This window comes from Phaenicophaeus curvirostris, chromosome 6 (genome assembly GCF_032191515.1).
Source record: "Phaenicophaeus curvirostris isolate KB17595 chromosome 6, BPBGC_Pcur_1.0, whole genome shotgun sequence".
Taxonomy (NCBI): domain Eukaryota; kingdom Metazoa; phylum Chordata; class Aves; order Cuculiformes; family Cuculidae; genus Phaenicophaeus; species Phaenicophaeus curvirostris.
Genome location: NC_091397.1, coordinates 27,375,669 through 27,401,448, shown reverse-complemented (window position 1 = coordinate 27,401,448; position 25,780 = coordinate 27,375,669). Strand labels below are relative to the sequence as shown.

General features: G+C 43.6%; 1 protein-coding gene across 1 annotated transcript; it reads right to left on the bottom strand.

Annotated features, from left to right (window-relative positions):
• Window positions 1-13,798: 13,798 nt before the first annotated feature.
• Window positions 13,799-20,403, bottom strand: TAC1 (tachykinin precursor 1). The gene is made up of 6 exons (XM_069859037.1): window positions 20,279-20,403; window positions 19,606-19,743; window positions 19,433-19,529; window positions 18,786-18,809; window positions 17,065-17,118; window positions 13,799-14,661 (listed from the first exon to the last, which is right to left on the bottom strand). Exons 2-6 carry the CDS (start codon window positions 19,726-19,728, stop codon window positions 14,612-14,614), a joined length of 348 nt encoding a protein of 115 aa, XP_069715138.1. The 5' UTR covers window positions 19,729-19,743; window positions 20,279-20,403; the 3' UTR covers window positions 13,799-14,611.
• Window positions 20,404-25,780: the final 5,377 nt, after the last annotated feature.

Sequence of the window (25,780 nt, the reverse complement as noted above, 5' to 3'; positions counted from 1 at the left end):
TAGTCCTGGACAGTTGTGTCTGCCACTCCCTAACAAGGCTGCCTACTTGGCTACTTTTGTTCTGGCCAGTTTTTATCATGGATTTCTCAGCTATAAATGAAATAATGTCATCTTGCAGTTTTGAGTAGGAAGGTGGACTTTCTTCTCCCTTGCAGGAAAAAAGTGTGGGGATCTGGGGCTTAAACATGGCAATTAGGGAAAACATGATATGTTTACCACCTCTTTTGAGTATAATTCTGCAGCTGACCATGTAAACTGGGTGAGCCTGTGCTTTGCTGTATGTCAGAAGGTGCTGCTCAACATCTGTGTCCCTTTTGAACGATGTTAGATGCTCATTTGTGTCTGGGTGTCACCAAACTTATATGGCCAAGAGCAACGTGCCACTGTGTCAGTGCCTGTGGGAACCTAGCCAAGGCTTGCAGCTCAGGATCTGGCTGGACCAGGAAAGTCAAGGGAAAAAACACTGCCATAGCATTATTCCAGTGAGTGAGGGTTGGTAGATCCAAGTGTAAGAAGAAGAGGAAAATGAAGGCTGGCTTGAGTATATGTTGGGAGTGTGCAGTTATGAGGTGTGTATCATGAGGCAAAAAATCCTGTTTGGGTAGGTGTGAGGTGAGGGAGGGGATGGAGTCATACCTGTGCTCCCAGAAACCTACAGCCTCACACAGGCATGCCACTAATCTGGTGGTATCTAAGCAAATTAATTTGGGATCTATTCTGGTAGGAGGTGTCATCATCAAATGAATGGGGCCTCTCCAAAACGTGGGATCAAGGACAAGTTCTTAATCTTGCTCTCTGATCACTCTCTCTGCCCCTCAGCTTTTATTTAAATACGCATCCTTTATCTGCAAGAAGGCTTGGAGCTTCTTTGAGCTGTAAAGCCCAAACCCAAATCAGCTGTGCTATAGGCTGGGTGAATAGTAGAAAAGTAATTTGCAATATCTATCTCTATTAGGCCATCCCCTTTAAGCAAGGCAACTTTAAAAAAACAAGCTGTGGAGTGGAGAATTGAGGAAATGCTGTCATGTTCTTTGGGGGACTGAAAGTCTCAGCCCCACTGAGCAGGTGACATGTCTAGGAGAAAAAACAATTCCTCAGAGGGCTGTGGATGCCAATGGACCCTGTGTCTGGCATGCCTTCATGACTCCTGTAACACATCACTGAGACAAGCAAATTTTTGCCTGGGGAGTTGAGCAGAGCTGAGGCTTAGATATGCACGTTAGCAGACTGATGACACTACTCATCTCCTTGGCTACAGCACCATGTACTTTAAGGGGATTTCACTCAGTAGGAAGTAAATCTCTGTGGGCCCAAAGTGCCTGGGGAAGTAACACAGGAAAGATAAGTCATCTTACTCTTACCATTGATGGGATCTGAGCTACCCATCCCACACTCTGGTCTGCTGACACGTTCCTGAGGAAGACGCACTTTGCATACCCTGAGCTTGCTGTCCCTATCAAGACCGCAGCTCGTGCCTAAACTAAACTTACTGTGGTTGGCATTGGTTGGCATATAAGCTGTGGAATATATTTTTTAGCTAGTAGCTGATGTGTAGACACACCTTTTACGTGGGACCTTCCTGCTCCTTACCTCCTCCTTGCCAGCACTGAGCGCTGATGGGGACAAGACTCCCATTACAGCATACTAGGAGTGCTGAAGCCTACCAATCACAACATTTGGCTTTCCTATTGCCCTGTTAATTTCAGGGACTTTTCAAAGTAATGAAACGAAGTTTGTACAGGACTGAAATTATGGAAAATAGCCTTTTTTATTATTCACTTCCTCAGCATCCCCATGTTCTGGGGTTGGGGTGGGGTGACGGTAGCAACTTGGCTCTGGGTTTCAAGCATCTCTGATGCAGAAGCCTGGAAGGACTTTTTCATGTCTCTCCTTAGTGTGCAGCCCCAGGAAAATGAGTGTAATGCCTAAATTGGAACTTCTCTGCCATGAAAAGACAGAGAAGAGAACGAGTCTTCTAGGATGCTCCCTTCTGAGGCTTGACCACCAGGCTAGGGGCAGCAAAGTAGCTCTGAAACCTTTCAGATTTAAACCTTTGCAAATGCCGTTTTTTCTGCACTTATTGACTGATTTTTTTATATATTTCTTCTTTTAAGACAGACTAGCATCATTTAAAGAATGCTGTATATCTTTTCAGTAAATCAAGATAAAAATTAACAGAAAGCAATAGTTTGGTGGACAGTGGACTTCCTTGGTATCTTTATGCTATTTTCAGAAGCATATGGGACCAATTTAGAGGACTTTGAACTATGCAAGGAGCATCTCAGGATTCTGTGTACTTAGTCTGGTAAAGATATTAATTTATTTTCTCTGTTAGTGGTCTCAGACTCTGAGGGCTCTAATTAGCCACATGCTGACAAGATCGAGGCAGGTGTTTCTCTTGGTCAAGCTGTCTTCTAGAACAGCATTGCCAGATTTGTTCTGTGTCATGAAATTATTTTCTAGAAAAAACAATTTAATTTCAAAAAAACCCTAAATTACTTAGTTTTGCCATGCTTTGTAGTATTGTGTAAAGACAGTGAGATACCATGAATAAGTTGAATAGTATGTAATGTTGCTCCTTATAGATGGAAAAACCAAAATATGAATGATGATCTAGAGGTCTTTTGGCCTCCTGTATCTTCTAAATTGTCTCCTTGTATTTTCTAACTAGTTGCAGGGGATGCTAGGTTACAGGAATTTTGTTCAGACGTCTTAACGTGATTTATTTATTTTTAAATCACACTTCCTTCACTGTTTAAGAATTAAATGGTTTCAATATAGCTCAGGGTGATTGATCTAGAATTTTGTTCAAGTATTTTTGATCTGGTGCAGAATGCAGATAAAACAGCTGGAGCTGTCAGACAGTTCTCCTGTTGTGCTTAAAATTAAGCATGGCTTACTGCCCCAGCTTGTGAAAGGAAAGATAAATTCAGTAAGTAGCTCTCTGTAGAAATGTAAGTGTTCCCTACACTATTTCTTTTCTTTTTTTTTTTTTTAAAAGAAGAGTCTATTATGGAATCTTTTACTATGGAGTAATTTTGTTAATCAAAGTGGCCAAAACAGATATTTTATAATTTTATCCTTTTTTTTCTTCATAAATAAACTTTAAAAAAAATCTTTTGATCAATGAGCGTGTAAAGAAATATTTGCATTAATTTCCTATGCCTCTTCAGTGTTGTTACCATTCTTCTTCTCTTAGCATTCAAGTGTGTGATTAGAGGCATTTATAAGATAATGAAACAGTTTCAGTATGCAAATATTAATATTTTTCAGTGATGACCTGGCTCTATCAAAATTCCTAAGAGGGAATGAGAGATGCCTACTTTTTTCCTGTGAATAGAAACTGCCCTGTCACAGCCATCTGACTGACTGATAATTCCTCACTGCTAATTTTGCTGTGCCAAAAAATAGGTCGCGCTTACATTGAGTTTGTAGTGGATATGGGATATGAAAAATATTGTGCAGAGTGAATACCTTCCCATTGCTGCCTGTGCTTATCACATATTGGTTTTATTTCTGTGCGCATGCACATGCTGAGGACTGGTGGTTGGAAAACCTTGGTTTTTGGCACAGGAGCCATCAGGCTGCCTAGCCAGGTGTGATATGAAATGACACTGCTGGAGGTGATGCTTTCTGTCAGGGTCTAATGGAAAGCATTGCTGCTGCAGCTGGCAATCTGCACAAGAGGAAGCCTGCTGTAAGCCTGGTACAAAACTTTCGGGCTTCGTCTGTTGGAAGAAGTGTTATGTTAATACAGGCACCGATAGTAAGGCTTCACCTCAGCCAGCTTGATGGAAAGAGACTGGAGCTGTGTTACTGTTATGTGGTAAATTGGTGATAGGGAGCATCGTCAGTTTTTAAGAACTAGATAAGAAACAGGTGGGTGACTGCCAGCACAAGTGCAGGATAAATAATTTTATTGCTACGGTGCTGATGACATAATGTTATTTAGGTTTTGGCTTTAAAGTGCTGAGTGATGTCCACTAAATCCTGGGATTCACAAAGCCGCCTCAGAAGGGAGATCTGCTACAGAGAAGCAAAGGGACTGGAAATGGAGCTGTTTTGTCCTCAGCAGCTGTGGAAGCCAAGGAAGCACTGCAGTGCTGTGTTTCAGTGCATAAGGAAGTGTAGCTGCATGTAGTGCTAAGCAAAATGTAGAGCAAGAGAAAAGGGGTTTTTGTTTCAGGCACAAGAAATGGTGATTGGTAATTAGCAAATTTAGTTTCATGAAGTAATAACATTACTCAGCAAACAGAAAAGGATGGCTCCCTCCAGCACGCTCTATAAAATGTGTCCTTTTACTCAAGGCTTATCTTTACTCTAAATCTCAGGATTTTTTTTAGGCTTGTTTAGTTGTATCTATTTTAGATAAGTCTGAAGGAATCAATATCAGAAAAGAAATGGTAGGAGGTATCAATCATGATTTTCAATGGAGTTACCTTAAAAAAGTGTTGCAACCACTCTGGGGCCTTTCTGTTTCCATTATCACTTTGATATCCTTTGCACTTTGGAGATGAAAAAGGAAATATTCATGAACGTTTTAGCAGAGCAAGGCTTTGAAGAAATATTGAGCTTTAGAAATTTGCTGTAACCACCCGTAAGTGCTACAACAGCTACCTCAACAGCATCAAATGCTTAAGGCATGTGCTGGGGGGGATGGGGTGGTGTCATGATTATTATATCTTTTGAGGTGTGCTTAAAGGGTGCAATGATATGAAAAGAATAGAGTCAGCCTACTGTTCTGAATCACTAAGCATATTGTTTCTCTACAGTAGCCTGTCTTTCGAACCACGGTTTTCTCAGTGAAGTCTGATTTTGAGAGAGGGGACTACGGCTGCTGGACTGGGCTGGTAAATCTCTCCTAACAGTTTCCCCTAAGAAAGAACTTGTGTAGATCTTCTCAAGAAAATGATTCCATGATATAATGCAACCAATTACACTTCTTAAAAATTTGCCCTTCTTTATTTTGATAACCAAAGAGCCTATGACTTGGTTGGTCTGAAACTCAGATCACTGAAATACCACATTCAGATAATTCCTAGTACGAACAGGAACAGCATCTCTCTTTCTTACAGGGTCTCTTCCTTAACATCACCATGTAAATTAAAAACAGAAAGCTAATAAAGATGAAAGAAACAATACTCAATGACAGTTCCAGCACCCTCTTCCTGTGTCAGGAGGGTGAAAAATCTGTCTTTACAATTCTAATAATTGACCAAATAGTTGAAATTTCAAAACAAAAGTTCTCCTGAGAAGCATGGAGAAAATAATTTGGAAAATCCTTCATAGCAAAGACTATTATTTTAACAATTTTCATATGAAATGTATTTCTCCTGAAGTTGAGACTTCTCTTTGTGCACTCAGATTGTATGCCCGTGACAAAACGGCGTTTCTACATATCATTGGCCATGCTCTTGGGTTTGTTAGAGCAAACCAATATGGTGTGCATCCCTTCTGGTTGGGGACTGTTGTAACAGTGGCATCTCATGGCTGCGATAATGAAGCCATTAACAGAATAACAAGCTGATGATGAAAATCCTGGAGAGGATGTAGTGCCAGCCCTCCCTTGAGTTTCCATGGTTAGTGGTATCTTCTGCAATGCAGAAATGATTCTATAGAATAATGTTTCAGTACGCCATAAAGCTGCAGAGAAAGGAAGCTACTAATACAAGGTGACACTTTTCCCTCTAGAAACAGTATTTTGATGGTTTGAGAATCTGTGCCTGAGTTTGAGTGCACAAACACATGGAGTGCTGACACTGCCAGGCACTCATTTGTGGCTTTTTTTTTTTAAAGAAGCATATATTAAGCCCATAAAGTTTTATAAAATACTTTACCTGGAATATCTCTTTTCCTTCTCCTTTCTGAACCATTTAAAAATGCTTTTTTCAACTTGTTGTCTGGAAACTTTATTTCTTTTTCAGCATAAAATGTGAGACTCTCATGCAATCATACAATTGTATCTAATAACCCAGGCCATGGCTCCTGTATAAAACATTAGAGGAAGAGATATGGCAGCACTGCCCTGGTGCTGGTCATCTTTCGCAAGGACTCTCTTGAACAAATTTTTGGAAGTACTAGCATTAAGTATTGTAAAGTAATTGTTTTGTTTGGTAAAAAGAAAAAAATAAGAGTTTCCATTTGGCCATGTAGTTCACCTATAAAATCTACTAATGTTAGATGAATATCTTTGAAATGTACTAATAATATCATATCAATACTAAAGAAAGTCTGCTTGAGGCATGACACTCCCATGATGCATAATATGTAATGATGTCATGAGTTTGTGTTCAGGACAAATGCTTCCCATCAAGAGGCAAAGAAAATTCATCATTTTGGTCACTGGTATAATTTTGTTTCGAAGTTGTTTTTTTCCATTCTGCAGCAAAGCTCTTTTTTGCTTATAGATATAAATTGTTTGAGCTGGAAAGTGCTCCACCAAAATCCATTCTGCCATTGTAATGGTATGTACTGGATGAGATTTGCTTTTCATACTCGGTGCAATAAATCATCTTTGTGATGCAGGTAGCTGCGTACTTTAGATGCAGCAATATCAGTAGCAACGGTAAACAAATGCTTCTTTAGAAAACACTTGAAAAGTTAAGTGCATAAACTCTTCTTGGACTCTCAGCTCTGAATAGAGGCAAGTGCTTTAAAACTACGCTGTTCGTATAGTCAACATAGTGACAGAGTTGACTGGCTCCACAGAAAGAAAAGGGGTGTATAACTTTTGCTGACACAGCCAAGTGCATGAGACAGAAGGATAATCTGCTTCCCTGCCAGAAACTCAGCCTCTCTCCCTCCTCCTTGACAGTCAAAGGCTGCTGCCTGGGAAGAGTCTCCCCTACGGATGGAGAAGGGCTCACTTTAATGGAGCTGGAGAGTGCTTGGAGGACCATTTCTGTCTGCTGCAGGTGCGGCCAAGCTAGATCCCCTTTGTTTGGGCAGCTAATGTCCTCTGACTCTTCCAGTAACTGTGTGTGTAGAAAAGGGTAAAGAGGACAACATTCTGTGCAGTTTTTCCTTCTTTTCCAGATGCTTTTAACAAAACAAGGTCGCTCAAAGCAGCAGCTGGGGCAGTAGCAGGTCCCATGGCCCAGCGGTCCTTGGTGAGACCATACTATGATCATTAGCACGGCCCCACAGCACCACCTTGCCCCAGCTATGCCAAACTCAGCCTGCTCCCCAACCCTGTGCCTCTTGGTGGCAGGCAGCATAGAGCTGTTCTGAAACAGAATCAGTTTTGCTGGGCTGTTCCACAGGTCTTATTTTTAAATAAATGCCGCATCTGTATTTCTGGGTGCAGTTCCAGTGCCCCATAATCCACCACAGGTTGTTATGTCAAAAGTAAAATATGCAACTTTTTTTCTTCAGCTATGTGGTACACTTCTATTAATATAAACTTAAGTGCATGTGTACATGATATAAGCAATGAAAGAACCCAGCTAAGTGCAAATACAGAAGTTTTCATCTGCAAACAGATAATTGCAGGCATGTGCAAAACACCTCTTAAATTATCTCTTTTCTTTCACACTGATAACGTCATTTCTCAGTTGTACCCATCATGTAATTTAGCAGGCACAAATATAGCCTGTTTTTCACACAGGTATGCAGAAAATCTGTCACCATTGTTTGATTCCCTACCAATAGGATTTTACTTTTAACTTTTGGTTTTAAATGCAGGCTTAATGTAGCCACACAGCATGTGTATGTTCTTTCAGGAATTAATGTGTATCGTCTCCATGCACGATTTACTTGAATTGCAAAGGTATTGCTTGAATTTTAATGCTTTCGTACACCGAATTACGATGTGACTATCAATTTGAGTGTTGTAACAGTGAAAACAGAAAGCATTTCTATGTGCCAAAACTGAATTTCTGTGATTAAAAGTGTTCTTCTGTTGTTCAGTGAGGTGTTTTCAATACAAAGTAGTTATTGCAGAAAGCAGCGTTAGAAGTATATTGACATTGATGCATATATGTCTTTTAACTCTGTTACAGCTGCGCTTCTACAACAACAGCCCAGGGAATGGTTTAGATAGAAGAAAAAAAAAGGTCGTTTCTTTTCTTTTTAGTTTGCCAGAAAAAAATTTATCATTCAGCCTTATCTTTTACAGTGCTTCCTAAGTTTCATAGCACCTTGTGGAAGTGGCCAGTTTGGTACAGGGTGTGCACTGCATTTCTGGCTTGGTCACTGTTGTTACCTTTGGCCAAACCACTTCACCTTGCTGGGTGGGCTTCCTCCCTCCAGGCTTCTGGGAGAGCACGAAGCACCATGACAGATGAAGAGCCTGGCTTTTTAACAGTTGGTTCACATTTCATTTCTTCTATATTCAGTAAGTGGTGATACTGTTTAATTTGGAGATGAATGCAGGAAACAAGAGTTGATGTTTGTTGCACGTGCTCTGCATACCTCTCTAAACAGGAGTTTCTGAGCTGACGAGTTGCTGATTTATTCTGACAGAAACCAGATATCTATCAGGGATCGAGCAGTGATAATTTTTAATGAATATCATAATGGATTTCATGTAGCCCAGATGCTCTTTTTGTTGACAAACATTTCAGTCTATACTCTTTCAAAAACATTCAGAGAATGATTTGAAGAGAGTCTGCCTGTGTTCCCTGAAAGATGTGGATAGATTTGAGGGTATTTGTATGCTTGCTTACAGAAAAAAAAAATCCATAGTCTTCTAGTAAAGACCATTTTCTGTGAAGGGAAGTGAGCTGTTTTGAATGTAGCATGAGGACACAGAGTTTTACCCAGACTCGCAGGCAGCTGCATCCTGGTACAGTACAACAGTACAAGGAGCTGCTACGTGTTCTTGTCCTGGTGCTCCGGGAGATGTTTGTTAATACAGCCTGTTCAGGGTCAACATGGAAACACTTGGTCATTACCAAAGTTTGCACCGGGACTTGTCTGTATCTCGTTATGCTAAAGATGTTATCTACGCCATAGTTTAAGAAGGTACAGGGACAAAGTCTGCAGTTAAATATTGGCTCTTGGTAGCTCTGAAGGAGCTGCTACTGGTGTACTCTGAATGAAACAGCATTTTAAAGAACCACTGTAATAATTAAAGAACCCCCCACTCAATGTTATTCTGCTCTAGCTGCGATGGCTGGGGGCTGAGTTCCCCACAAAGATTTCTGCGCCCAGACATTTCCAGATTCTTGCTTATCTCTTAGTTAGAGCTATGCTGAAAAAGATGATCCTCCTGACATGAACACAGCAGAAGACTCATTCTTGGTAGCTTGGTGGGGAAACGCTGCAGAGTCCAAGCCCCTGGTGCGGTGCATACAGAGAGGAAGCCCCAGGTTCATGGTAGGGCTCTGTGTGCAATGGCTCTGGCTCCCCAGGTTAAGTTGGGCTATATCTGCACCATGGAGGGCTGGTATCCATGCCACAGCAGATAGATGGAGATGATGAATGGAGCTGGTGGTCCTTTGGGTTATGCCTAAGCAAGGCAGGCTGCTGAGACCCTGACTTCAGCATCTCATCTGGGGCAAGGGGAGTGTGTGTGAGGAGACAGTGCCTACCAGAAGAGCCACCACCTGTCATGATGTAGATGAATAATGTATTTTTGGGGAAAAAGAGAAGCAAAAAGGGTGCAGAGCATATTGGAGGCAGGCTGTGATGTCAAACTGCCTGTAGCATCTCCCCAGCAGGGACAATTACCAGTATCACCCTGAGTTTACTCTATGTGCTGATTTCCTAGGAAGATTTTTATTGCTTTATTTAAAGCTTGCTTGCATTTTCCCGACAGATGCACTTGCAGCAGTGCTATCGATTAGCTTATGCAGGCTGAGGGATGTCAGGCTACTGCCATCAAAAAAGAGCTCACTCTGTGTCACAGTTGTGGCTGGCTGTTGCAGAGGTGGCAGGGAATTTAGTGAAAGCCTCTCCAAAGCCTGCAGTGAAGCTGGAGGCCTGGCATCACCCAGTAATCCAAGGTGCGAGTGGCCTAGGGCTGCAAGCAATGCCATCCAACACATAAAAGCATTTAAAAGATGAAGGAACCTTAAAAGAGAAATTAAAGACCACAGAAATGATTAAAAAGTCCCTTTGAAGTGGTCAATAATGCCTAGACTATATTGCTTACTTCTGAAGGCTGAAAAGATATAAGAATAAGAATTCCTTTTTGAGTCTCCAGTACCCGAGGATGCCCATAGGGACAAACATTTGGGGTAGGAGGGTGGCAGGAGTGAGCTCGCAGTGGAGGTGGGCAGTGCTGGCCTGGATACCTGCAGATGTGCCTCCATGACTGCCCTGGACCTGCTGGGCAGGCATAGACCCACAGCCCTGCCACAGCACAGCTCCCCACTGCTGAAATATGATAAGGACTTTTGGTTTTGGATCGTTGGTAGAGTTAGTTGGAACATTTTAGGCTGTGCCTTTTTGTGTGCATTCTGTTTATTTCTAGCTTGGAATATATGTCTGTACAAATATATAAATCAATGCCAATCTTCAGCTCATAGTTAAAAACTTAAATTAGGACAAATCTGACATTACTTTACCGTCAGAAATTAGAATGAGGTGTTTCGAATGCCAAATTAAACCCACTTATAAACAGCCAAGTAAGAGCAGAAGCAAGCCTTTCTTTCTAGGTAAAATGGTGGTGGTGTGGTCATCGCACTGGAGGGAAGAGGTGCCATCCAGAGGGACCTGAACAGGCTTGAGAGGTGGGCCTATGCAAACCTCATGAAGTTCAACAAGGCCAACTGCAAGGTCCAGCACCTGGGCTCGGGCAATCCCAAGCACAAACGCAGGCTGAGAGGTCCTGGTTAAAAAACCAGGTTTTGAACTGAAAGAGGATAGATTTAGTTTGGACATAAGGAAGAAATTTTTTATGATGAAGGTGGCGAGGCACTGGAACAGGTTGCCCAGACAGGATGTGAATTATTTTGAGTTTGGTGGGTCCATGACACTTCAGGTCACCATGGCAGGGGTGCAACATATAAAAGGATCCATGCCCAAGGGGTGGATTTAACCATGGATGCTATTGTGCAGGTTATCCATGATGGTGAAGCATGTACCACCATAAAAACCCTAAATGGTTAAAAACTTGTGACAGGGAGACAATGACTGAAATATAAGTACTGGGAGGCCTTGCAATTTGACTATATCACACTCTCTCAAACCCACCAGGGTAAGTGCTATGTGTTTACAATGGTGGAAGCAACCACCTGATGGCTGGAAACATCCTGTGCCCCATGCCACTGACCATAACACTACCCAGGCCATTGAAAAAGAAGTGTTGTGAGACATGGCACTCCAGAAAGAATTGAGTCAGACAATGGTACTAATTTCAAAACAATCTCATAGATACCCGAGTGTGGTATTGAATGGATATATCATATTCCCTACTATGCAACAGCCTCAGGGAAAACTGCGTGATATAATGGACTATTAAAAACTACTGAAAGCAACGGGCAGTGGCATATTTAAAACCTGGGCTAAGCATTTGGCAAAAGCCACTTGGTTAATCAACACCAGGAGATCTACCAGTTGAGCTGTTCCTGCTCCATCAGACCTTCTACATTTGGCAGAAAGGGATAAAGTCCCTGCAGTGCATGGAAGGAATTTGTTGGGGAAAACTGGGTTTCTGCTGCTTCAGGCAAAGGCAAACCCATTTGTGGGGTTGTTTTCACTCAAGGACCTGGACACACTTTGTGTGTAATGCTGGAAAATGGTGAAGTCCAATGTATACCTCAAGGAAATCTAAATTAGGGTGAGAATGCTCAATTTTAAGCTGCATAATGTTAATTGCTACAAAACAGTAAGTGTTTACTAAGTGTTTTTCAGGATAATGAGACAACTTCCTCATTTGGCTTCCACAAACCTCCTCAGGGTCGACATCTCTAACCTACAGCCTGTGGCACTAATCATGACCAGTTCTCACACCATTTTTCTTGCCCTGAGAGACTGCTAAAAAGGATGGAGACACACAATCATGAACTTAATTAACTTTTGTGCAGAAAAATCATCGATTAGTAATCTATATATGTGAAAGAAGCAAAAAAGGGTCACACCTGCAGGGATGGGCAGACAGGACAGGTGACCCAAAACTGACCGACAGAGTATGCCATTCCATGTATGTCATACGCAGTATAAAATCGAGTGATGACAACAGTCAGCTGTCTTATTTGATGGCCAAATAGTAAGAACCCCATCTGCCTTTTTGCCCCTGATCCCAGATCTGCGAATTCCTGAATCCAGTTCCTGAGTCCAGCTCCCATCTACCTCTGCGTTCATCCTAGGACCCTTTCCCTGTGCCTGCTCCACAGAATCAATGGTGATGCAGCCATCAAGGGGCATTTTATTTTATTTATTTGTTTTTATCTTATTATTACTATTATTTTATTATTGTTATTTCATTAAAGCTGGATTAATTTTAGTTTCCAATCCACAAATCTCTTTCTGTCATTTCCCTTTTCCCTCGGTGGGGATTTGGGATCCCAGCTGCTTGTGTTAAGTTGCCTGTCAGGTCAGACTGGGGCTAAGCCATGACACTCATCATTGGAAGTGTTCAAGGTCAGGTTGTATGTGGCTTTGAAAAACCTGATCTACTGAAAGACTAGCCCATGGTAGGGGGTAGATGATCTTTAAGGTTCCCTTCTAACCCAAACCATTTGATGATCCTATGGTTTTGCCAGAAAATTTCATCCCAGCCCTTGCTGGATGTTGTTAACTAATATCTGTGCATACTCCTAACACTTAAAGCCACTTTGTGTTGTCTGGTTTTCTCTGGAAGCAAATATATTTGCAGTAATTGCTTCTGCTGGGAGGTTTGTGAGATGTGCAGGCTGCAGGGAGTGAGCAGCGGGGCCTTTTCTCTCGATGTCTCACAATTCAGCGTATACAGACTGTGAGCTTTGAGAGCACTATGGGCCTCCAGGCACAGGGAATAGCATTTTAAAGCTTTTTCTTTCCTTTTATCCTATACTGAGCATTATTCAGCATGCATTTCCAGAGTCTTTTTGCCGTGCTGTTAGCCCAGCAATCAGCTTCCCCCCTCATTGAGCTCAGTGGGAGTGACACACAAGTTTATTAGTCTGAAAATTAGTCCTGGCAAGACGAAGAGCTGGCAGAGCACCAGTACAACCACTATCTCATACAAGTGTGGTCCCCATTGCAAGTCTGCCTTGGGTTTCCCACTGTGTAACCCCCACCTTACCAGAGCTGGTTTCTGCTTAGCTGGAAGTCTGGTCTATTTTAAGCACAGGCATGCTTAGGCGTTGCTCCTAACCTTGCAGGAACAAGATCCTACGCCCACCCACCCTTAAAGGGTGCAGTTATGGGGATGCCTCAAGCAAACTTGAAAATGGAGGTTGTCAAGTTCACATCCAAAATGGAAAACAACAACCAGTAATCGCTCTGTATTACTTACTTTGAAATCTGGTTTGTATGTGCTGTCTGTTCTCACTGCTGATTAATCTGAGATGAAACCTCACACGTTATTATCAAACAAAGAATATGAGAGTATCAAACAGAAGTATAGCTTTTAGCAGGTGGAGAGAATATAGATCTCCAGATGCCTTGGCATGTGGCAAGATGTATGTAGCATTTTGGGACTTTTCTGGAAGTATAGTAACCAGACATTTTAATTAAACAGATAATCACACTCACATTTTTTTTCTCTTATATTGCATGGATTCAAGCCAATAGATGCTTTTATTATGAATCTGAGGGCTAGAATTTATCAAAAGCTTGGCTTTCAAATAATAAACTCACAATAATGGATGAACTCCACAGCAAATTACTCTACTTGGAGCTGGGGGTTACATGGGGCCTTTTTCATTCAGTCAACAAGCTTCTTAACTTTCATTTGATTTAGGATGGATGACACTTGTGTGACCTGGAGGAATCCCAGGAATTCTTGTCTCCAGCAGCAAATTTGCCAAACCTGCACTAGGAGACTTACAGCCTCCCTGTAAAAGGAAGTCATTCCTATGACATTTCTTTCCAGTCTCAGACCACTGTCACTTGGATCCAAGTCTCATTCCACAACAACGTCACTGCCACCAAATAAAGTATGTTGCAAAATCCCCAGAGTAGTTTTTATTTAAAATGGTGCTATCATAAAATTCCAGACTATGAAATTAGGACCTCGGATTTCCATTCAAGCCTTACCCCCCATCCTTTTTAAAATATACAGATAAGTAGTCACAAAACATAAAACATGCTGCAATGATACAAATATATTTTTTGATACGGAAATTACAGTACATTAAAAACCATCAAAACAAATTGAGGCACTAGACTGTACATCAGCTCTGTTCTGCACTGCCTGTGATGCTGATAGACTCGCTTTCAGTGAACAAAATATTTTCTTTGTTTAGTGAACATAACTTTATGGGTCATATCAAACAATGTGCTTTGTTGTGAGACGACACCAGGGCTGATGGTCCTTTCAGAACCACAATGCACCTACACAACATGTATCGCTGCCACAATGTGGAAAGTAATCATTTTATTGAACATATAACTAAAAAAAAAAACCAACCCCCATTGGTTATTATTAAATAAATAATTATTCCATTCAGTGGTTAGTTTATATTACGCTGCATTGGCCATTGGAACAAGTGAAGTTTAATAAATAATGCATGAGAATGTCTCATTTACGCCTTCTTTCATAATTCTGTGCTACGCTCCTTTCAGAGGATCCTGCAAAGAAACAAAGCAGAATGAAGCACAAGGTACAGACTTGCATAATCCCCAGCACCCACAAGGAAACATCAGAGACCTGCAGCCTGCTGGGTCACGGCCAGATGCCATCAGAGCATTGGACCTGAGACGAGGGATCCTGACCTAGCCCTGAGATGTTTTGATTTGGTTTTACCCCTCAGATGACACTTTCCTCTACGAGGCTGAAAGTCTGAGCAGGGCTTTCTGCCTCTCCTCTCTTGAGCTGCTTGAAGCTCCATTAACTCAGAGCCTTTTTACATTCCAGTAACCCATCTAAGTGATGGGATCCAAGCAATCAGATCAATTTGTGGTTAGAGGCTTTCTGCATCAACATTGCCACCTTCTGTCCTGCAGAGTCAGCTCTTCACCAAGTTTAAACCTCCCTTGACCCCAAGCCCTGCACATAGCAATACCTTTTACTAAAATCAGCAGCAGGAGCTAAGCAAACCTCAGACTACCCTGTGGACCAACTGAAGCCTAAAATAGTCTTCAATAACATATTTAGCATTCAGTACAGTAGATCTCTCCTTCTTGCTCTTTTAGAGGAGGGAAACCCAGAGAGCCCTTCTTGGGCAGAGCCTCATCACAGGGTGATGTAGCTGGTCACCAGTCACGTTTGCTTTCACCCCAAAGAGAGGACTGCTTTCATGGAGCATATTGCATGAAATACACCTCAAGTTTGGGGGAATTCAGCACTGCATCCTGCAGGGAGCTGGCATTTCAGATCAGTGACAGTTTTAAGTTAATCTGACTTCAATTTTTCACCATGCAAAAAAGCAAAATGAGTTGAATGCACAAATAGAAAATGAGTTGAACTTTCTCAATATGGATTGTTACGACACCAAGAAAAGGTCCTGCCCAGGCAAACATATTTCAGTCTGGAGAAGTAAGGGCAGTCCTTGCATATATATATACACTCCTAATTTTGCTTTGATTACAAAGTCCCAAGGATGTATCTTCTCCTCCAGAGGTGCAGAAGCAACTAAACATTTTCCTCTCAGGGAATCAGGCAGAAAAGCAGTAAATTCTAGTTTTACCTGTCAGGCAGATATTACATAGCCTGACAAGGTAAAACTTCATAATGCGCCTTTGTTACAAACACTACATTACAGTATCTTGCCTATACCATCAATTTTGAAATTAAGGCAATCAAATCTTTGCCTTTCTTAAACATATGCTGTATTTTACATTCTCATATTAATGTAAATGTGATCCCAGTGGAAATCAAATCAGTTTATTACTTCCAGGCTATTTACTTTTGTGATAGCAGATATATTTACAGGTATTATGCATTTAATAGCTATTGCCACCACAGATAAAATTGTACAAAATTATTCATGATACATAGCAATTTGCAAAATGATGCAGAGAGCAATATCACTAGTCTGAATAGGGTTTAATTGAAAAGTTACTGACAACCATAATTGCAGAATATAGATCGCAGCATGTATCCACATAATATAAAGGTGTCAGCTAGTAATTTAACTTTTATCATTCATTTAACAAAACAGTGAGAACTATTTCAGAGGCATGAAACACACATTAGTTTTTTTATTTTTTAATTCCTATGCTAGGGTATTAACTGACACTTTATGGTTCACAGTGAAGGATTTACGCATTACAGCCCTATTGCACAGGGAAGGTAGCACTATCAGCATTCTACAGTTACCCACAGGGACTGTGGACTTGAGGAAGGAGTATTCTGCCCTATACATGTACTATGGGAAAATAAAAAAAAACACAAAACAAACACAGTATCAGTTCAAAGCTTAAAATGGGTTTTGCTTGTTTGGTTTTTTTTTTGGTTTTTTTTAGGTAAAGTGAAAAGTTGGAAGTTGGAGGATTCTGGGAATGTTGAACAGCTTGACCTACAGAATGAGGGGGTGCTAATGGCAGATCTCTGCTCTTTCACCTCCTGCTGAAGATTGAGGAATAGTGCTCTGCTGAGACAACGAAGGCATCCCTTTATCTGGAGGGATTTGGATCACAAGTTTAAACATTTCCAGCCTCATTTTTTTTCCTGATTTGTGAGTAAAATTTCATCTTTTCCTGTAATGGCACTTCAGGTATTGGCAGAACATGCTGCTAGCAAGAACAGGGGAAGCAAGAAATGTACTCTGGGGACTTCTATCTGACCTTGGGTGCACTATGGCATCACAAACTAGTCCGATCATCTTAAGCATTAGATTGAAGCACACCCCGAAATATCTTGGTTAAGAAAGAAAATCCTGGTCCATATGCAGAGTACTCTAGGTCTATACTGCATAAAGGCTGCTTCTTTCATCTGCTGGGAGAGAACAAAGAGGCAGCTGAACGAAGAGACTGTATATCACCGAGTACCAGATTTAGTCATATACGTACTAGATTTAGTCATGTACGTACCAGAATTTAAAGATCTTTTTCCCATAAGTCCAACAAAGGAATCTGTTTTATGCCCTGAAAAAAATATATTTGGGTGTGTTATAACGAATTTTTAATAGGCAGGTTTTAAGGTAGCATGTTCTCACAAGGAAAGAAAACACAGGTTCCAATCCCATTTATCTCACATACTAGTTGTTTACACCACTCTTGGACAACGGAGAATGAACATCAATCTGCCTAATCACTGCAGGCAGGTTAGATCAGAGCACAGGGCAGTTAGTGGAAGTCTTCTCATTGACTCTGACAGAATTCTTGGTTTGTTTTGTGGTTCTTCAAACTTTCATGGAAAAACAATGGCAAATAACTGATTCTTACTCTCCTCCCAGTACAATTCCCGTGGATTTGAGCAAATGCACAGGAAGGCAGTATCTTGCCATAGTCTGCACCTACATGATGCATCTCTTCTACCTGTTGGTGTTTTTTCTCTGTAACGCAGAAGAAAAAAATCTTTCTCACAGGTCAAGCAGAGCCTTCACTGGAGAGGAAGCCTATGGGACTCTACGTCTGGACATGTTTGAGCTAGACAGTCTGGCTCTATTTTTGGAATATAAATGAGTTCTGTTTTTACCTTTCTGTGCCATTATTACTCCTTGAGGCACTGGATGTGTAAAGGATAAATTACTTCAAGTTTTGGTCTTCAACATCTATAAGATACAGTGGTAGCTCTAGTTTCAGATAAGGACCAAAACCGAGCCATTCTTCTTTCTCTAAACTGACATTTAAAGCAAACTTGGAAATTTCCCTTTGGAAAGAATTTTGATTGCCTAATTCATCTAGAAAGCAAGATGAATGGTCCTCAGACCTCACAGGTATTAATTCTAGCTGAATTAGCTTCAGAAAGCTATAATTTTTTACTTAGTCAGCAGGTTATTTGGCATCAGCTTTGTATCAGATTCTTTTATTGGTCTTCCAAAACATAATTGTAGTGATAAAACCTTGTGGGTAAAAAAACACTGGGACAGTTACTGGCCTCTGTGGACAGAGAAGATCTCACAGACTACAAGTTATTTCTACTTATTAGAAGTCTTCTGGCTCCACTCTAAGCATCTTCAGATAAATTCAGAGAATAAAACTGTCACTGTGCAGAACAAGGTAACACCACACTGCTGATAGCATCTCCCACTTCGTGTTACACAGAAGCAAAGCAAGACATGCTTATTAATGGGGCATGATACGGTTGTTTATAGGGCAGCACATCATCAATCAGCTTCTGATGGCTGCAGGGGTCTGACACCACCCAGACAAAGCTGAGAGCACACATACAGTATCTCACATACAATGACATGAGCTCTCCCGTGGAATCATTCTCCAGGGCTTGAGAATTCACTATTCCAATTTTCCACATTTTGCTGTCTTAATTGCTCCTTTCTGAGTCTGGCAGTAAGCCTGCCTTGCCTATGAGAAAGGCTTTCAGAATCCCTCCCATGGGAAATAAAAGAGAGCTGCAACATTCACACATTAATGTGGATTGAAATCTCAAAGCTTGTGGTGGCTCAGATAAGGCACAGGCTCATGGTTTCACTGGGGCGGCTTCAACCCCTTAACAGAAGATTTCTCCACCACTGGTGCTATTAGTCCTTAGCTGAACTCAGTCGCCTTCTAACAAATCCCCTCAGACACACCATTCCCCAAATGACTATCTTCCAATAATTACTTAAAATTATTGCATTTTTTAAACTTACTTTTGTGAGAGATCTGGCCATAACCTGATTGGAAGATGGAAAGAGAAAAAAAGAAATAAAGAGTTGTTGAAAAGGATTGGCATATACATACGACACTACTGCAACGCTTTGAAGAATCGAACACAGAAACTACCCTACACATATTCCATGTAAGGAAAATTAAGGTGCTCACTTACAACTGCATTTCTTTTTGAACAGGCTACGAAATCTTGTTTCAGCTAAACACACACTGTTTAGGACCAATTCTTGAGTCACTAAACATGTAGAAAACAAGGCAGTTAATTGTATACACAACAGATTTCTACACAACTTGGCGACTGTGCAATTTGGCACACAGGTGTGCACATACTGCAGTTCAGCAGCACGTACGCCGACCTGGATATTACGGTTTCCCTTCTTACTGTGGGTTTCGTACTGAAATTGGTGAGCGCTTTGCACTTGAGCGTGAAGCCCCCTCTTTTCCTGTCGGTGGGTTTATCTGATATTAAACTTGGGGGAAAAAAAAAACCAAACAACAAAACAACAATGAACGAAGTAAAGCAAAACCCGAGCAGCTCACACCGCAACTTCTGCGGAAGGTCTGAGGCGTTAGAGCCGAGCGATGGGCGCGGCGCTGGGAGGAGGCATGCAGAGGGACCCCCGCTCACCGGCATCCCGCTTGCCCATGAGGCCGAAGAACTGCTGGGGCCGGGGTCTCCGGGCCATCCTCTGCAGGAAATGCTCCAGGGGCAGCGGCAGCTCCTCCTGCGGGGCGACAGCGCCGGGGCTGAGCGGGGCCGCCCGCCCCACCCCCCGCCCGCCCCGCGCCGCCGCCACTCACCTTCCCCGGGTCGCTGTCCGACCAGTCGGACCAGTAGCTGAGGTCGTCCGGGGCGCCCATCTCCGAGGCCAGCGCCCGCGCCGAGGCCAGGAGGAGCACGGCGAAAGCCAGCGGGAGTCTCATCGCCGCCACGACGTCCTGCGGGGGGCGGAGGGTGAGGCAGCGGCGCCCCGAGCCCCGCACGCAGCTCCCCCCCGCCGACAGCTACGGCCCCCGCGGGCACGCACCCCATCCACGCACGCGTGTGCGCTTAGTGCAGGCACCGGCACGCAGGGCAGAGGTCCCTCCGCATGCTAAGGTAGAGTTATACAGAAACACACCGTCGCACAGGTGTGTGTTCACACCTGCGCACCTACCTACACCCGCCCGGGCACTCACGCATATATCTAAATCGCAAGGCATCACACCTTCGATGCACACGCACCTAGGTATAGCCGCATCACGCAAACACACGCACGTATCTGGAGGCACGCAAACACCCCTTCGTACATCGCGATACACACACCGGGACAGGCACGGGAGCATCCTTGCTCCGACAGAGCAGACGCACAAACAGACAGGCACCCACCACCACCCCCGCACACGCGTATAGACAGTAACGTAAAAGTACAACACGCTCACGGACAAAGCGCACGGACGGACAGACGGACACGCTCCCGGCGGCCCCACGCACCGTCTGCAGCGGGAAGGGCGGGCGCCGCTCTGCGCGCGCATTGGCCGTCGGCGGGAGCGCCCCGCGCTTTATAGACCTGCGGACGGGGAGGGCCGAGGCAGCCTCATTTGCCTAAATCCCATTACCCCTGGTTTTATCATCTCAGCCCCATGACAGCCCCCGCCATGACGAGGCGCGCGGGGCGGCGGGTGCGGGGCTGGGACAGCCGCGGGACGTGGAGCCGAGGGACGCGGAGCCGAGGGACGCGGAGGCAGCCGCGGCTGCAAGGGTGCGGGAGCCGCTTTTCCGTGTGTGTCGCCCCGCACCGAGGACGAGCAGTGGGCAGGGAACGAGGGAGCGGGCGCAGCCGGCGGGCGCGACTCCTGCCCCAGGCTGGCTCCTTCCCCCCACTGGGCGCTCCCTCCGTCGTGCCCGGAGCGTGGCTGGACCCGAAGGGAGGGACGGGCGAGGCTGAGGAGGAGCTGGCCCCGTGGGCGCAGCGTTTGGGGACCCAGGGACCCGGGTGGGTGCTTGCAGCAGGGCTGCTAGAGCAGGGCAGCAAGCGTCTGCGGCTGGGCTGGCCGCTCTGATGGGGCGAATGCCTTCACTGGGAATGACCAGTCTCTCCAGCAGCACATCTCTGACTTCATCCTTCCCTTATGACAGGTTTGCGTTGCTGCTGGCTTTCAGCTCTGCTAATGGCTTAGGCTATCTTCCATTTCACAGTTGTCACATCTTGTTTCTCCAAAGTCAGTTATGCATGAGGCTTCTCAGTTAAGCCAGGTGGCCCCTCAGCACCTGTGTTGTCATGATGCGCGGTACGACAACCTAAATCAGACACTCTGTGCAGAGTTTAGCAGGAGCTAATAGTATTTCTTTTGAGAAAGCAGAAATTGCTCAGGAGCTGAATCGGCTCCTTGGTACCACCACTCTGCTTACTCTTGGATGCATTAAGGTGGCCTTGCTGACCTCCTCTCCAAGAGCCTTTTGATGGCTTGTAACTAGGTATCCAAGGTGGGCCTAGCACTTTGTTTGCTGAATAAACACATGTTTAAAACGAAACTACCCTGTTAACCAAAAACGTTCCTCAGGCCCCAAAGTATTCCCCAAAGCGTGACCAGGTGTGAGCCTCTTCCCAGCTTTTGGGGGTGCCTACACTTTGCCTATAAGACTCTGCATAAAAATAAGAAAGGTGGTGGCCCAGTGATCTGGCAGTCCCTCTGAAGTCAACATGGGCTGCTTGAGAGGGTGGTTGAGAAAAATGGTGGTTTGGAGGGGCCTGCGTGGGGACTTCACGCAGCCCAGGCACCTGCTGTGGGCACCTCTGCTGAGACTTTGAGTGTGGGTTGTGTGAATGCTCTTCATTCTACCTATCAACAAGCTGGCAGAAATGACATTGCTTAGCGACTCTGTGAACCCAAACCATCAGATTTTCATGCTGCAGCTTTGCGCATTCTGTTTGATGCATGAACTTTGAAGACCCTTAAAGGAAAATTGTTTTCTTGTGTTCTTTCTGTTTACTGCAATGACAACAGACCAAAAGGTCAGATACATCAAACCAGACTTGCCAATCCTACAAGTGTTGATGAAGCTTATGTTTTACAGAAATGCCAAGAACTCCCATCTTCCTCTGAAGTTGATTTCTATCATCCAAGAGTACATGGTAAGATAAATTTGAACTGGGATGAGGAAAAGGCTGAGGTACTTAATGCCTTCTTTGCCTCAGTCTTTAATTGTAAAGAAAGTTGTTCCATCTGTGCACAAACCCAGGAGTTAGAGGAGCGAAATGAGGCACCCGTGATCCAAGAGGAGGTGGTCAGAGCCTTGCTAGCCCAACTAGACACCCACAAGTCCATTGGGCCGGACGGGATTCATCCAAGGGTGTTGAAGGAGCTGGCGGATGTGCTGGCCAAACCCCTTTCCATCATCTTCCAACAGTCCTGGAAGGCTGGGGAAGTCCCACTGGACTGGAGGCTGGCTGATGTTGTGCCCATCTACAAGAAGGGTCGCAGGGAGGATCCAGGGAACTACAGGCCTGTCAGTCTGACCTCAGTGCCAGGGAAAGTCATGGAGCAGGTGATCTTGAGTGCTATCATGAAGCACATGCAAGAGAACTGGGTGATCAGGCCCAGTCAACAAGGGTTCACAAAAGGCAGGTCTTGCCAAACTAACCTGATCGCCTTCTATGACAAAGTGACTCGGCTGCTGGATGAGGGAAAGGCTGTGGATGTGGTCTTCCTGGACTTCAGTAAAGCCTTTGACACAGTTTCTCACAGCATTCTGCTTAGGAAACTGTCAGCCTCTGGCCTGGACAGGCGCACACTCTCCTGGGTGGAAAACTGATTGGATGGCCGGGCCCAGAGAGTGGTGGTAAATGGTGTGAAATCCAGCTGGAGGCCAGTGACAAGTGGGGTTCCCCAGGGCTCACTGCTGGGTCCAGCCCTGTTCAATGTCTTCATCAATGACCTGGATGAAGGCATTGAGTGCACCCTTAGCAAGTTTGCGGACGACACTAAGCTGGGTGGAAGTGTCGATCTGCGGGAGGGTAGGGAGGCTCTGCAAAGGGATCTGAACAGGCTGGACCGCTGGGCAGAGTCCAATGGCATGAGGTTTAACAAGTCCAAGTGCCGGGTCCTGCACTTGGGGCACAACAACCCTATGCAGTGCTACAGACTAGGAGAAGTCTGTCTAGAAAGCTGCCTGGAGGAGAGGGACCTGGGGGTGTTGGTTGACAGCCAACTGAACATGAGCCAGCAGTGTGCCCAGGTGGCCAAGAAGGCCAATGGCATCTTGGCTTGTATCAGAAACGGTGTGACCAGCAGGTCCAGGGAGGTTATTCTCCCTCTGTACTCGGCACGGGTGAGACCGCTTCTCGAATCCTGTGTTCAGTTCTGGGCCCCTCACCACAAGAAGGATGTTGAGGCTCTGGAGCGAGTCCAGAGAAGAGCAACAAAGCTGGTGAGGGGGCTGGAGAGCAGGTCTTATGAGGAGCGGCTGAGAGAGCTGGAGAGCTGGGGTTGTTTAGCCTGGAGAAGAGGAGGCTGAGGGGAGACCTCATTGCTCTCTACAACTACCTGAAAGGAGGTTGTAGAGAGGAGGGTGCTGACCTCTTCTCCCAAGTGACAGGGGACAGGACAAGAGGGAATGGCCTCAAGCTCCGCCAGGGGAGGTTTAGGGTGGACATTAGGAAAAAATTCTTCACAGAAAGTGTCATTGGGCACTGGAACAGGCTGCCCAGGGAGGTGGTTGAGTCACCTTCCCTGGAGGTGTTTAAGGCATGGGTGGACGAGGTGCTAATGGGAATGGTTTAGTGTTTGATAGGAATGGTTGGACTTGATGATCCGGTGGGTCTCTTCCAACCTGGTTATTGTATGATTCTATGATTCTATGAAAAGTCCTATCTGTTCTGTAATTCAGCATTTTATCAAAATGGATGTAATCATAGCTTGACCTATGAAATTTTAGGGATTTTCTTTTTTTCAAGGCAGCAGGAGATGGAAAATTAAGAAGTGGTCCTTTATATTCTTCAGAAATTTTAATGAATTCAAGTACTTTATCACAGACTTACCTAACAGCTTGGGTGGGAGTGAAAAAATGACTAACATGTCAAGCTCACTTTTCTCTTTCTCAGTTCCTAAAATAAATTGACTGCTTAATCTTTCATTGACCTGCAATACCCAGACATTACACTATGGCCTTTTCTGGAAGTGAGCAGGTTTCATGGCTTAATGAGCAGAGATGATTCCTAGGAAGACTTTCTGAGTTCATTTTTTCATGTGGAAAGGAGACAGAAAGCTCAAGTAACAGACTAAGAGCTACCTTTGACCTGGAAGCAGTTGAACCTCCTGCCTTTGTGCTGTCCAGTCCCTGCCCTAGGGATGCATGAGAGCATGATAAAATGTCTTTGGGCATGAACCCTCAATTTTGCTAAAAATTACCTCTACCTCAGACATAAATGAAAATGTCTTTATAAGATTTTAGCGGCTCTATATCTATGAGTTACCTTGCTCGTAAGCATATGAGAGAGCATGCAGGTACAAGGTGTCTATGTTCTATCCCTGCCCAGAGCACAGATCCCACCCTCCCCATAGACCACATACTTTCTAACAACCAGTCGAAGATTTTTGTTCATGAATCAAGAGATCATTAGACCCAAGGTAACCCAAATAGTGGCCAACATCTGCTGTGGAAGTGACAGGGAGAGGTGCTTTTGGAGTTCTTGTCCAGACATTTCCTTAACTGAGCTTAGGAACTGGATTAAAGGCGTTTGTTGTGGCTTGAATCTCAACAGTAATGGAAGACTATTTGGGAAGCAATTGCCTAGGAAACACACCTCAGAGAATTTCTTTTTCAGTGAGTTTAATATGATGCATCCTGTGTGATGATCCTTGTGAAATGTTTATTTGCATTTTATGTTGATGTTTTGGTTTCCAGTAATACGTCCAATAGTTTAATGATAAGACACATTGGCTGCTACGCTGTTATCAAGTGATTCTTATACCATCAACAAACAGCTAATGTGGTATGGGAAAACAGCAAATTACATGCGACTGTGTAAAACTTTGCGCAGAATGTAAATCTGAATTGTTTGAGTATACACAATTTCAGAGCACTTGACGTGAAGGAAATGCATCTGGTGTTGTCCTTTAATGACCCTATGCTAAACAAATATATGCTATATACTTAAACATAGTGCCAACTTCTCACATATATTGAGGTCTCTTTTCATCCATTTACTAGGCATCTACAAATAACAGAGTTGTCTCCAGAACAGTTATTTCATTTAAATTCAAAAATTAGGAACGAGATACAGTCTATCTAAGCACAGTGGTCCTATCTTTAAACATACCGGACCTCAGTGTTGATTTTTGTTGTGACAAGAACACTGGAAATGTTCTTACCCAAAGATAAAACTTTATAAAGATTGGAAAGAGATACCATGATTGATGACGTCTTAAATTTTTCATACGTATGTGTCTCCAAGGGAAATAGAATTATTTCAATCACAGATGAGGAGTCTTAGTAACACAGTGATTGATTGTGATGCTGTAAGATTATTTATTGGCAAAATATTCAAGTGGCATCAGAAAAAAATAGCAGAACTCACAACAGAATCCTGATTTTCTAATCAAGTGTGGCCAGGATAGTGAATTACTCTTTCAAACATATTTTAAATTTTACATTACAAGTTTGTCATGTTTAATTTTTCCTTTAATGAAAGTTTACATTTTCAGAGCATCTGCTTGTACATATTAATGCATATGAAGCATATGTGGTAATTATGCATCTCCCTCTTTCTCCCCCTCTCCATCCATAAAGAGAGAGAGATTATTCTTGTGCTTGTGAAATCTGACATCATAGGTTCAATTATGTTGTGCTCACTGGCAGGCAAGAATGGGAGCAGTGAGATCTGCATGCCAAAGAAATGCTTTTTTCTGGATGGGTACAGGCAGAGGTAAGGCTTTCCCACACTTACTCAGTTATTTGGTAAGAGCTGGAATGCAGTGTTGGTCTTAGGTTCTT